This window comes from Suncus etruscus, chromosome 4 (genome assembly GCF_024139225.1).
Source record: "Suncus etruscus isolate mSunEtr1 chromosome 4, mSunEtr1.pri.cur, whole genome shotgun sequence".
Taxonomy (NCBI): Eukaryota; Metazoa; Chordata; class Mammalia; order Eulipotyphla; family Soricidae; genus Suncus; species Suncus etruscus.
The window spans coordinates 30,569,336-30,583,155 of NC_064851.1; the positions used below are offsets into that span (position 1 = coordinate 30,569,336).

The window sequence follows — 13,820 nt, forward strand, 5'->3', positions numbered from 1 at the left end:
GGGGGGGTGTTTCAGGTGACACCCTGGCAGCACTCAGGGGTTACTCCTGGGTTACGCCTGGTTATGCTCAGAAATAGCTCTGGCCTAACATTTAATTGAAAAACTCCTCAAAAGCTTTTCATAAATTGTACAACTCATTAGTTGTACAGACTCTGACCTAGGCTTTATCAGCTTCCCTCTATAATAAAAACAAAACTACACCAAGGCAGTTTCAGTTGGTCCCAAGTTTTCTCTCTTAAACCTTTACTACAAAAACAGCTACTTTACTTAACTATTTTGCTACCTTTCTATCCACTCTTTTTTCCAAATCCATGTTCCTTCTTTCAAAATCATCCCTAAATAAAAATTCAAATATTCTCAAATGCCCAATTCTTTTTTTTTTTTTTTTGGTTTTTGGGCCACACCCTGTGACGCTCAGGGGTTACTCCTGGCTATGTGCTCAGAAGTTGCTCCTGGCTTCTTGGGGGACCATATGGGACGCCGGGGGATCGAACCGCGGTCCGTCCAAGGCTAGCTGGGACGCTGGGGGATTGAACCTCGGTCCGTCCTAGGCTAGCAGGCAAGGCAGGCACCTTACCTCCAGCGCCACCGCCCGGCCCCCTCTTCAGCCTTTTTTTTTTTTGGTACATTTTTTTTTTTTTTGGTTTTTGGGCCACACCAGTTTGACGCTCAGGGGTTACTCCTGGCTATGAGCTCAGAAATCGCCCCTGGCTTGGGGGGACCATATGGGATGCCGGGGGATCGAACCGCAGTCCGTTCCTTGGCTAGCGCTTGTAAGGCAGACACCTTACCTCTAGCGCCACCTTCCCGGCCCCTCCCAATTCTTAAAATGCACAAAAAGACTGCAATAGTCAGGGATGTCTGTGACAGAGTGCCTCGTTTTCATGTGTGATACTTCAGGCTTGATTCTTGGCACCCCCTTCAAAAAGAATTAAATAATAAAATAGAGACATGGCAATGACAAGTTAAAGTACTTTAAATTCATAATTAGAAAAATTACATGCAACAATATTTTACATAAATATTTTATGACCAAATATTTTAGATTATTTATAAGCTTACACAATTTAGAAATATCTACTACCTGTTCTTCAATAGACCACAATTGATTAAATGTTTCAGGCTTCGTATCATCACATAAGCGGCCTCTTATCATCTGCATAAAAAAACGAGGCTATGATCAAAGAAAGGAAAAAGAAAGATAATCCCCTCTCTCTTCCTATAATCACAAAAACTGTAACCCTATCCATTAATGTTAAATATTGGATTAATTTTAATATGTATAATTATTTACCAAATGTCTTCCCATTTGGTTTTATCCTACCAATTCTTTTATACAAATTATATATCAATTTCATTTTTAAAAAATGAGTTCAGAATGAACAATTAATATAGTAAACAAGGTTCATCGAAAAGCAGTAAAGTCAGGATTCAAATCCTGTTCAGGTTCATTACAAAAAATTCTTACTTTTAGTGTATATTTCACATAATATACATGTCAAACATTAAATGAGGCATGTTACATGTACTATTCATTTAATCCTAACAACAACTTAACACTATTAATCATACTATACACAAGGAAACCTGAAATTCCAGAGCTAGTAAGGCAGTGCAATACAACTCCTTATCTTCAGAGTTCACGTCCTATGACTGTCCAATGAAAGAGTGCTTAAATTCTGGTTTAAACCAGAAACCTAGTTTAGTAGTGAATAGTTTAGCAGTGAAGCCCCTAACCTGGAGGCACAAAATTGTAAATTCAATCCCTGGCATTGCCTAACCCATTAGTGCGATCTCCAGCATATCTTAACCAAGAATGTGTGAACACTTAAAATAAAGTACAAATATTGCACAACCTTCACAACAACAAAAAATTTAAAAAGTAAAAAAAAAAAAAAAGAATATAAAAGAAAAACAAGGCCAAACATTTTCTCTGTAATTCAAACTGTCCTATCCAACACACTAGAGTGCCTACCTGAGGACGACTGTTTGAGCCTTCTGGACCATCACTCAAAGGCAACACTGAGTATGAAAGGGACTCTCCTTCCTTCTTCGAATCTAAAGGACTTTTTGGTCTAGCAGGTAAACCTACTGAAAATAAAATCATATATAAACATTTGAGTAAGACTACTATAATTATCCATTTAAATTGTTTTCATGTCATTTCTTACCTTTATCAAAAACTAGCTTAACTCTCCTAGTATGTCTTTTACGGTTTTTAAATTCTCTTTCAAAGTTCCCAAGGCTATTCGTATATTGGTCCCACACAATTTCAGGCAACTGAACAACTCTCTGGGGATATGGCAGCCCTATATCAGCCTGGAGGGGAAAAAAATTACAATCTAAATTTAATTCAACAAACCATCACTGTACTAAATATTACAATGATTCCAAATTCAAATAATCATCTATGCTTCTCTGGGATTCACTGCATGAATCCAATTAACTCATAGAACTAATACAAACTAAATATTAAAATGTCAATAATGATATTACATTTAGCAAAAATGAAGCACTATATTTAGAGAGAGCCTTGAAGCTGAGCCACACAGGTTTATCAAAACTCTTTTAAACATAAATATCAAAGAAAAGCTTATCTCTAGGACAACATACAAGTTTCTTATCAAACAAAAAAATATGATGACATCTTTGAGAATCAAAGGCATAACTCTAGAGAACAGAAATATAGTACGACATAGGTGTCTGACTTATATGCAACTCTGGTTTTATCCCTGATACTGCATACAGTCCCTTAAGGAATGCCAAGGATCATTTCCTGAGTGGAGTTGGGAATAGCCCGATCACTGCTGAGTGTGGCCCCAAAACCAAAACAAAAGCAAAAATGATACATCTTTCCTTAGTTTAGATCAGGGGTCTCAAACTCGTGGCCCGCGGGCCATTTGCGGCCCTCCGTACAACATTTTGTGGCCCGTGGCCGGCCTTCAAATATCGCAGTATTCACGATTATTCGCTTACTGAATAATCGCAATAAAAATCTCATTAGTAAAAAAAAATCGCATTAAACATTAGCATTTCCCGAGCAGTTTCGTTCAGGGTATGAGAATGTTTAATGCAATTTTTTTCTTACTAATGAGATTTTTTATTGCGAATATTCGGTAAGCGAAATTCCTTATGCGGCCCTGTCTCACCCTGACTTTGCCTCCTGCAGCCCCCAGGTAAATTGAGTTTGAGACCCCTGGTTTAGATGGAACTCAGGAATTTTACCAATCACTTCTGATGATGATTTCTGATGTTATTAGCTGTCAGGATTATCAAACCACCAAAACATTATAGATCTACTATTAGTTGTCATGATAACTAAAATGTGTATGTGTGTGTGTGTAATTAGGACTTGTGAAAGTTGGTGTGTTGTGTGATCAATTAGGACTTGTGAGTTACTCATATTTTTAGGATAAATATTCTAAAGCATATCCACAACCTTGAATTTTAAAAAATATGTATTTTTGTTTGTTTGTTTATTTGTGACCACACCTGATGGAGAATCTCTACCTAGAACTTAGAGCTTAGGGTTTTATTCTGACTCTGCTTGGAGGAACAGTATGATAGTGGGTGTTAAACCTGGCCCCCTAACAATACACTCTAGCTCTTTGTGCTATCTCCTGGGTCCTGTTTGTAACTCTGAAATGTAGCTAGACACATAGCTAGAAAAAATTTAAATCACAAATGACTACAAAAGAAAAACTCCCTAAAACCTTGCTGACCACTTTTAAGATTTATCTGGGTAAGTTTAAAAAAAAAAAAAAAAAACAACTTGGGGGGCCAGAGAGATAGCATGGAGGTGGGCGTTTGCCTTACATGTAGAAGGACGGTGGTTTGAATTTTGTCATCCCATATGGTCCCCCGAGCCTGCCTGGAGCGATTTCTGAGCATAGAGCCAGGAGCACTCCCTGAGCATCACCAAGTGTGGGCCAAGAAAACCCCAAACAAACAAACAAACAAAAAACAACAACTTGCCAAAAGGAGAATAAAGGAAGTAGGTTACGTGCCTTGCATACAGCCAACCCTGGTTTTGAATCCCTGGCATCACATATGGTTACCCCAAACAAAGCAAGGAGTTTTTCCTAAGCATATAGACAGGAGTAAATCCTGAGTAAACCCACCCAGCCAAATAAAAAATAAAATTAATGCCTAAAAAGAAAAGTAACTCCTAGCAATATAATGCCATTCTATTCAGGCATTTTGGCATTGTCATTATTGTTGTTTTTGCCTCACTGACTGGCTCTATTCTCACGGATTACTCATTACAGGTCAAAACATTGTATGTGTTGTTAAGAATTGAACCCAGGTTGGTCAGATGCCAAACAAAACACCTAACACCTAAGCCCACTGTACTATCTATCACTTGGGCCCTAAAACCAGGTTTTTTTTTTGGGGGGGGGAGGGGGCTACACCCAGCAGTGCTCAGGAATTACTCCTGACTCTATGCTCAGAAGTTGCTCCTGGGCCCGGAGAGATAGCACAGCGGTGTTTGCCTTGCAAGCAGCCGATCCAGGACCAAAGGTGGTTGGTTCGAATCCTGGTGTCCCATATGGTCCCCCGTGCCTGCTAGGAGCTATTTCTGAGCAGACAGCCAGGAGTAATCCCTGAGCAACGCCAGGTGTGGCCCAAAAACCAAAAAAAAAAAAAAAAAAAAGAAGTTGCTCCTGGCAGGCTTAGGGAACCATGTGGGATGCTGGAATTAAACCCACAGTCCGTCCAGGGTTGAACACGTGAAAGGCAAACGCCCTATCACTGTGCTATTGCTCTGGCCCCCAAAACCAATATTTTCGGGCCCGGAGAGATAGCACAGAGGCATTTGCCTTGCAAGCAGCCGATCCAGGACCAATGGTGGTTGGTTCGAATCCCGGTGTCCCATATGGTCCACTGAGCCTGCCAGGAGCTATTTCTGAGCAGATAGCCAGGAGTAACCCCTGAGCACTGCCGGGTGTGGCTCAAAACCAAAACAAAAAAAAAAAAAACAAAAAAAAACAAAAACCAAACAAAACCAATATTTTCTTAAGGTGAACAAAGTATTCCTTTCCCTTATTTTTTAGCTTTAATCTGCTCACACAATATTGATTAATATATGCTTCTCAAAAGTTTCAGTTGAGTCCCTAATTCACATATATATATATGTATATACATATATATATGGTACTATATATATTTATATATATAGTACCATTAACATACATTTGAATAATTTCTATATCAACAGCCCAAGAAAATTACTATAAAATTTTGAATCTGTGGCCAGAAGATAATGGTTGGGCTGCTTCTTGGCACCACATGTGTCCCCCCACCCACCCAAGCAATGCTAAATGCAGCCATGGAGAACATTAGCACAGATGGAGTAGCCCAAGTATCTCCAGTCACCATAGGGCCTATGTAACAGCATCACAACCTCAGGCTCTTGCACTGAGCCAACTATCTGGTTGACTATTGTCAACTATTTGTCACTGAGCACCACTTGGGAGTGTCCCCCCAATACAATTAAATTAAAACTTGAATCACATTTAAATGGTTAACTATTGACAAGAAAGTTCTCTTAAAGACAGAAAAATACCAGAACTTTTTACTCTTCTAGTTTTGCTTTTATCATTACTGCCTTTATCAGCATGATGTAATTAAAGAAAATAATTCAAAACTAAGACAATTAGTAAGCTCTCAAGTCCTGAAAGTGAAAGATGAAAAAAAAAATCAAAAAACAAAAAAACAACAACAAAAAAGGAAAAGATCAGGAAAGGCTAGAGAATTGGACAAAGACCTACATAAATATCCCACTAGTGCATTTAATTTTGGATGGTATATTTCAGGGTATGTTTAATGGGGTATACGTATCGTCTTCAGCAGTTATGTTCTATTATAAAAGAAAAAAAATCAGTGAAAAACTATATCAAAATAAACTAGGGTATTACCAAATAATTTCAGTAAAACTTAGTAAGTGCTCAATATGTACCTTCTTCTGGAGTTTCTCCACAAATCCAATGGGATTTTTTAGTGCTTCTTTCTGGTGTTTGCCTAAACTTTCAAGATCCTGGACTGCTTGAGAACGCTGAGCCTCGAGTACAGCAATCGTTTGTAATAGTCTCTGATAACTACACAAAGAAAATTATCTTACTAAAATTTTCTAGTACCAGAAATGAATAAAAACTGAGTTCAATCCATGATCTACTTTAAGTCACACAGTCTTTATTAAGTTACCTGAAAGAGTTTAGTAAAACATATTACTGGGATTAAATGAGGTCTTCCTGAGTTATGAAGTACCTAGTCAGAAAATATCAGTTAGAGAAAGAAAGCCTTATTTCCCCACCATATGTTCTTAATTTTTGAACCTGACTAAATACCAAAATCAGAAAGCATTAACTTTCAGGCAGTTATTTTTAAAAACTACTTAAACAAAAATAAAATAAAACTTAAGATTTGGGCATAAAGGAAATCACCAAATTTAGTTCTTCTATTGTGATCTATTAGAAAAGAAATAAGAAAATATATTTTCTTGCCCAAAGTTACATGGAAACTGGTAATTAAGACAAAACCTGATAGTACATGATTCTTATTTGTCCTTTCTATTACAACACTTATTTTATAAAGTTTCCTTTACCATTAACAAAGCTTAATGATTTTCCCCTCAGCACTTAAGATAAAGTTTATTAAAAGTACTTTTAGAGGGCCAGAGCGGTGGCACAAGTGGTAAGGCGTCTGCCTTGCCCATGCTGCCTAGGACAGACCATGGTTCTATCCCCCGGCGCTCCATATGGTTCCCCAAGCCAGGAGCGATTTCTGAGTGCATAGCACAAGTAACCCCTGAGCACACCAGGTGTGGCCCAAAACCAAAGACAAAAATGAAAAGTATATTTTAGAGGCCGCTGGGATAGCACGGTGGTAGTGCATTTGCCTTGCATGTGGTTGACCCAGGACAGACCTGGACCTTGGTTTGATCCCTGGTGTCCCATATAGTCTCCCAAGGCAAGAGCGATTTCTGAGCGCATAGCCAGGAGTAACCTGTGAACGTCACTGGGTATGGCCCGAAAACAAAAACTATTTTTAATGGGTCTTTAAAGATACTTTTTATTTCTATATGCAAAATTACTACCTACTATATTCTCTTATATTTTCATCATGGTGCATATGTACACAACATAATTTTCTCTTTTCTCATTTTCTAGGTGTTTCTGTCTTGCCTCTAAATAGTGTTTAATGACATTACCAATATATACAACTCAAAACATATTTGCCCAAAGGCCTGAACAATCAAAGATATATTGAAGGAAGGGATACAACCTCTTAAGTTCATATAAAGAATAATTAAGTCCAGGGGTCTACAGTGATAACACAGAGGGTAGAGAGCGTTTCTCTTGCATACAGCTGACCCAGGTTCGATCCCTGTATCCCAAATGTTCCCTTGAACCTGCCAGGATTAATACTGAACTCAGAGAATCAAACAAAGTTGTTGTGTTCACTCATTTGCCTCACTTTTTTTTAAATAGTTCTAAATAACATGTCCCTTTATAAATACATAGATGTATATATACACACACATAATATATGGTATACAAGGTACTAACAGAACTTAACAAGAAAAAAATCTAACCTATCAAAAAATGGAGAGAAGAAATGGACATTTCCTCAAAGAAAAAATACAGATGGCCAAAAGGCACATGAAAAAATGCTACACATCACTAATCATTGGGGAGATGCAAATCAAAATAACAATGAGGTATAATCTCATGCCACAGAGACTGGCATACATCACCAAGAACAAGAACAACCAGTGCTTGCAAGATGTGGGGAGAAAGGAACTCTCATTCACTGCTGGTGAGAATGCCCTTTAGTCCAGCCTTAATGGAAAATAATAATGGAAATTCCTCCAAAATCTGAAAACTGAGCTACCGTATGATCCAGCTATACCACTCCTAGGGATATACCCTGGGAACACAAAAACACAATACAAAAATGCCTTCTGCATATCTATATTCTTTGCAGCGCTATTTACAATATCCAGAATCTCGAAACAATCCAGTTGCCAACAATAGATGAGTGGCGGAAACTGTGGTACTTTTACACAATGGAAGACTATGCAGCTATTAGGAATAACTAAACAATGGAAGACTATGCAGCTATTAGGAATAACTAAGTCATAAAATTTGCCTATACTTGAATGGGCATGGGAGTCTATTATACTGAGTGAAATGAGACAGAGGGGAAATAGACAGAACAGTCTCACTCATCTGTGGGATTTAAAAAATATGAGGGACCAGAGAGATAGCACAGCGGTGTTTGCCTTGCAAGCAGCTGATCCAGGACCAAAGGTGGTTGGTTCGAATCCCGGTGTCCCATATGGTCCCCTGTGCCTGCCAGGAGCTATTTCTGAGCAGACAGCCAGGAGTAACCCCTGAGCACCGCCAGGTGTGGCCCAAAAACCAAAAAAAAAAAAAAGGAAATATGAAAGACAGTATGGCCATGATATCCCAGAGACAATAGAGCTGTATGCTGGAGGACCAGCTCATGACATGAAGCTTGCCACAAAAAGCAGTGAGTGCAGCTGGAGCACTAACCACAATAACAACTATCATAACAATGATAGTGAGGAAGAGAGGCAGAACGCCTGTCTGAGAGACAGGCAGGAGAATGGGGTGGGAGGAGGGAACTGGGGGATATTGATGGTGGGAAGATCACACTGGTGAAAAGTGATACACATTCTATGACTAAAACCCCAGTATGAAAATTTTTGTAAACAGTGATTAAATAAAATTTAATGAATAAAATTTAAAAATAAATTGGTGGCACTCAGCAGCTTCTCCCTAAAGGTGCTCAGTGGTTACTCCCAATAGTACTAGAGGAATGATAGCATGAATCTGCCATTAATCAAATTTGGTGCTCCAGCCTACGACCTACCCCTTGCAGTCCTTTGCACTTTAAAAATCTTTTCTGTAGTGGGGTTGGAGAGGTAGTATAGGAATACGGCTATTATTTTGTGGCTGACTCAGGTTTGATCCCCAGCATCCCATATTGTACTCTGAGCACCACCAGGAGTGATTCTTCTTTTTTGCACCTCAAACTTCCCTTATTTATTTAAATTATCTTTATTTAAGCACTGTGATTACAAACATGTTTGTAGTTGGATTTCAGTCATAAAAAGTACACACCCTTCACCAGTGCAACCTTCCCACCACCAATGCCCCTCCTATTCTACCCTGTCAGTCTTTTAGACAGGCATTCTATTTTTCTAACTCACTACCATTGTCATTAGAGTTGTTGATGTAGTTATTTCTTTAACTGCACTCACACTCTTTGCGGTAAGCTTCGTATCGTGGGCTGGTTCTTCCAGCCCTCATCTCTATTGTCTTGGTATTATTACTATACTATCTTTTCTTTTTCTTAAATTCCACAGATGAGTGAGACTATTCTGTGTCTATCTCTCTCTCTCTGACTCATTTCACTCAGCATAATAGTTTCCATGTCCATCCATGTATAGGAAAATTTCCCGACTTCATTTTTCCTAACGGCTGCATAATTCCATTGTGTTCATGTACCACAGTTTCTTTAGCCACTCACCTGTTGTCTGGCATCTGGGTTGTTTTCAGATTCTGGCTATTGTAAATAACGCTACAATGAACATAGATGTGCAGAGAGCATTTCTGAATTGTGATTAAGTGCCAAGCCCAGAGTCAACCCTGAGCACTGAGAAGTATGGCCCCCAGTCCCAAAATTCTATTTTGTAGCACACATTCCATCATACAGATAATCAATACTTGGGGTCAATACAAGCACTGCTTGGGTGACCAAAATTAAAATTTTAACAATTTAATGAACAAAGGAGCACACAGATACCTACACAATATGAATACTTGATCTTGTAAATCACAAATCAGCAAATAAGCAGAAATCTCAAAGATAAAACATACCATCTTGATGTTCTTAGCCATGACACACAGATGCCAACATTTTAAATCAGAATATTTGTAATCAGAATATACTGACCAACGCATACACACCTTCTTATTCTTCTCAAGAATACTACTAACCCCTCATAAAAGTCTAATAATCAAGGTTAAAATTTGTTGTCATTGAAGAGTAAAAATTATCTCAAGGCAGAAATACTTATTTTAATAATTACAACTGTGGGGGCTGTAGCAATAGCACAGAAGGTAGGGTGTATGCCTTGCACGTGGCCGACCCAGGTTCGATTCCCAGCATCCCATATGGTGCCCCTACCCCCACACCCAAGACTATCAGGAGCAATTTCTGAGCACAGAGCCAGAAATAACCCCTGAGTACCTGCAGCCAGGTGTGACCTCCCCAGAAAAAATAAAACTGTGAAGGGTTGGAGAGATAGCATAGCTGGTATGCCTTGCATGTGGCTGCCCTGGGCTTGATCCCTGGCAACCACATATGGTCTCACATATTCCAGAAGTAATTATTGAGTGCAGAGCCAAGGGTAACTCCTGATTTTCATAGGGTATGGCCTCAAACTAAAGAAAACAAAACAAAAAAATTACTATGAGTTAAAAAAATAAAGAGGAAACTAAATTAATACTGGTTAAGTTATAAACAGAAAATCAAACTCAGTGAATACTCCTCCTTCCCCACTGAATGTATAGGATTACAAGCTAACTATTTCTTATACCAGGCAAATCTATTCAGGCTCAAGACAGTCAACTGAAACAGAGATATTCAGTTGCTAAAACAAAGTAGTTTCCCATCTGAAACCAGCAAATTGTACAAATTTTTATAGTATGTAAATTATGCCATAATAAATGACAAAACATTTTTTTCCAACAAAAGGGAAAACTAATTTTTTTGGGGTTTTTTGGGGGGGTCACACCTGGCAATGCTCAGAAATCGCTCCTGGCAGGCTCGGAGACCATATGGATGCCAGGATTCGAACCACCGACCTTCTTCATGCAAGGTAAATGCCTTACCTCCATGCTATCTCTCCGGCCCTGAGAACTAATTTTTTAACTCTCTGCCAAGTAATAAAGATCATCAAAATAATCATCAATTAAATTTTTTAAACTATCATATTAATAGTACATATCCTTATGATGACATATTAAAATGATACATTATCTCTGTAGTTTTCCTCTCCAAATCCTACAATTCTAGGCTGATGTCAAGGGAAACACCAGAAAAACAACAATAAAACACCTCCAATACCCAACTTCTCTCTCTAAACTGCCCCAAATAATAAGTAAGGCAAGGGGCTGGCAAGGTGGCGCTAGAGGTAAGGTGTCTGCCTTGCAAGCACTAGCCAAGGAAGGACCACGGTCCAATCCCCCGGCATCCCATACGGTCCCCCCAAGCCAGGGGCAATTTCTGAGCACTTAGCCAGGAGTAACCACTAAGCATCAAATGGGTGTGGCCGAAAAAAACAACAACAAAAAAAATAATAATAAGTAAGGCAAATCTCAGTATAGAAAAGCCTATGCAGACATGAAAATTTGAGTAAGGTGTCATAGATAAAATAAGTTTTTGTTTGTTTTTGGTTTTTGGGTCACACCCAGCATCGCTCCAGGGTTACTCCTGGCTCTATGCTCAGAAATCATTCTTGGCAAACTCAGGGGACTGTATGGGATGCTGGGATTCAAACCACTGTCCTTCTGCATAAAAAGCAAATGCACTACCTCCATGCTGTCTCTGTAGCCCATAGATAAAATTCTTAATGGAAAACCTAGACTAGCTACAAGGAGCAGTAGTTAACTTGAAAGTCTAATGAGTCCTGCTGGAATTCCACCAGAACACATTGCTGAAATTGGGCAGCCTCTCAGAAGAACTCTGCTGTGAAATTACTAGTGGACCCAACAACAAAGAAACAGGATAGAGTGTGGAAGTGTGTAGCTGCAGGAACTTTAACAGGTTAGAACAAACTTCAGCTGCAGGCTTCAGTATGGGAAGGCTACAGTATGGGAAGTAGGGTAGGGGGTCCCAGGAGTTTTCATATCCACTGACTGAAATGGAAAGCAAAGCAGTAAGAGACTAAGAATAAGAGAAATGAAAGCCTGACTCAGAGTGAGTGCCAGGCATTGTTTCTGTTAACCCTGGAGTAGTCTAGCTGTGGACAATTCGTCCAGAGGGCCCCTCCACCCAACCCAAACCAGCAGTCAGCTCCAAGGAGACATTTGCTTAGTCAAGTACAGACCCAAATTCACTAGTCAAATATCAGATTTATCAAGTAGGCCATACTTTCACCTTCCAAAATAAATTCAGGTAGCCAGGCAGACACTGTTTTGGGAAAAGGGGAATATAATAAGGTGCTAGTCTTGCACTATACTTTACTGTTAATCCATATGGTCTATTGAACCCTGCCAGGAATGATACTTGAGCACAGAACCTGGAATAAACCCTGAACACAACTGGGTATGTTCCAAAACAAAGTCTAAAATGTGTGACTCAACAATAAATTGAGAAATTAAGGAGAAGGCTGGGGCCGGAAAGATAGCACAGCGGTAGAGTGTGTGCCTTCCAAGCAGCTGATCCACGACAGACAGTGGTTGAATCCTGGCATCCCATATGGTCCCCCGAGCCTGCCAAGAGCGATTTTTGAGCATAGAGCCAGGAGTAACCCTTGAGCACTGACAGGTGTGACCCAAAACCCAAAAAAAGGGGGGGGGGGAGTTTAATTAAAGAGGCCAAGATAGGGAGGGAAGAAAGGGAGAGAAGGAAGGGAGAAAAGGGTCAAAGATATAGCTTTGCAGTATGTTTAAATCCCAGGATTCAATCCCTGGCACCACCCCGAAGAAAAAAAGAACTCAAAGCCAGGAGTTAGAAGCCTAGTGCAGCACTACAAGATGAAAGTTTCTAAAATACACTCTAACATGTCCCTTTATTAAAAAAATAAAAGATGAAGAGACAGAGAGACAGTACAGCAGGTTAGATTCCTGACACCGCATAAGCCCACCTTAGCACCATCAAGAGTAAGCCATGATCATAGCAAGGTATAAGCAATACAAATAGGTATATTATATATATATAAATATATATTACATATATTAATAGATGTCTTATGAAGTATTCATCTTATGAATACCATTTCAAATCAAGTAAACAATCTTTCATATTTCTTGTGTCACATTTATTTTTACTCATCCTCAAGAAGTGTATCTGAAACAGTAAGCCAATTTAACTTTTGCCCTAACGATATTAATACCTCATGACAGAGTCAGTTTACCTTCACTCTTCAATTTTAACTAGTTTTTACTTCAATTTCGCAGTGTCTTGGGGGACAGAGAGAGAGAGAGAGAGAGAGAAGGGAAGGTAAAATGCCTGGGGGGAGGGGAGGGTATGTGGGAGGGAATCTAGGGGCATTGGTGGTGGAAAATGTGACTGTACTGCAAACCAAAGTGTCTAAAAGGAAAAAATAAAGGGAGAGAGAGAGAGAGAGAGAGAGAGAGAGAGAGAGAGAGAGAGAGAGAGAGAGAGAGAGAGAAACTACTGTATATACTCAAGTATAAACCGTGTTTTTCTGGCACAAAATTTGTTCACGCACCGAATCAAATACACGCAGTCTCCAGTAGTCTTCTGCCATCTGTTGGAGGGGGTCGATGCTTCAGCTCAGCAGTCCACAAGCCTCGGCTGAGCTGAAGAGGTAGGTGGCTGAACTGAACTGGATGCCACTGAACTATTTAACCCACAATATTTTGCACTTTGTATGAGACCAACAGCACTGATTATGATATCTGCGAACTCAGTGATGATGACAATGTCTATGCTAATAGCCTCACATCAGATATAGCTGAAGCTCTACTTGGACATACAGATGATAAGGAGGAGGAATTCAGTTTTGAAGGATTTTAACCTTTGTGATTTAGCTTGATTAC

At 39.4% G+C, this 13,820-nt stretch overlaps 1 protein-coding gene across 2 annotated transcripts in view; it reads right to left on the bottom strand.

Annotated features, from left to right (window-relative positions):
- The window catches only part of ZZZ3 (zinc finger ZZ-type containing 3), a 49,429-nt gene that overhangs the window by 11,269 nt on the left and 24,340 nt on the right, over positions 1-13,820 (bottom strand). For both annotated transcript variants that reach the window (XM_049771471.1, XM_049771470.1), the window contains 4 exons: positions 5,960-6,098; positions 2,172-2,319; positions 1,976-2,091; positions 1,085-1,156 (listed from right to left, as the gene is read on the bottom strand). In XM_049771471.1, coding sequence (XP_049627428.1) covers positions 1,085-1,156; positions 1,976-2,091; positions 2,172-2,319; positions 5,960-6,098 — 475 coding nt within the window. The remainder of the gene's footprint in view (positions 1-1,084; positions 1,157-1,975; positions 2,092-2,171; positions 2,320-5,959; positions 6,099-13,820) is intronic.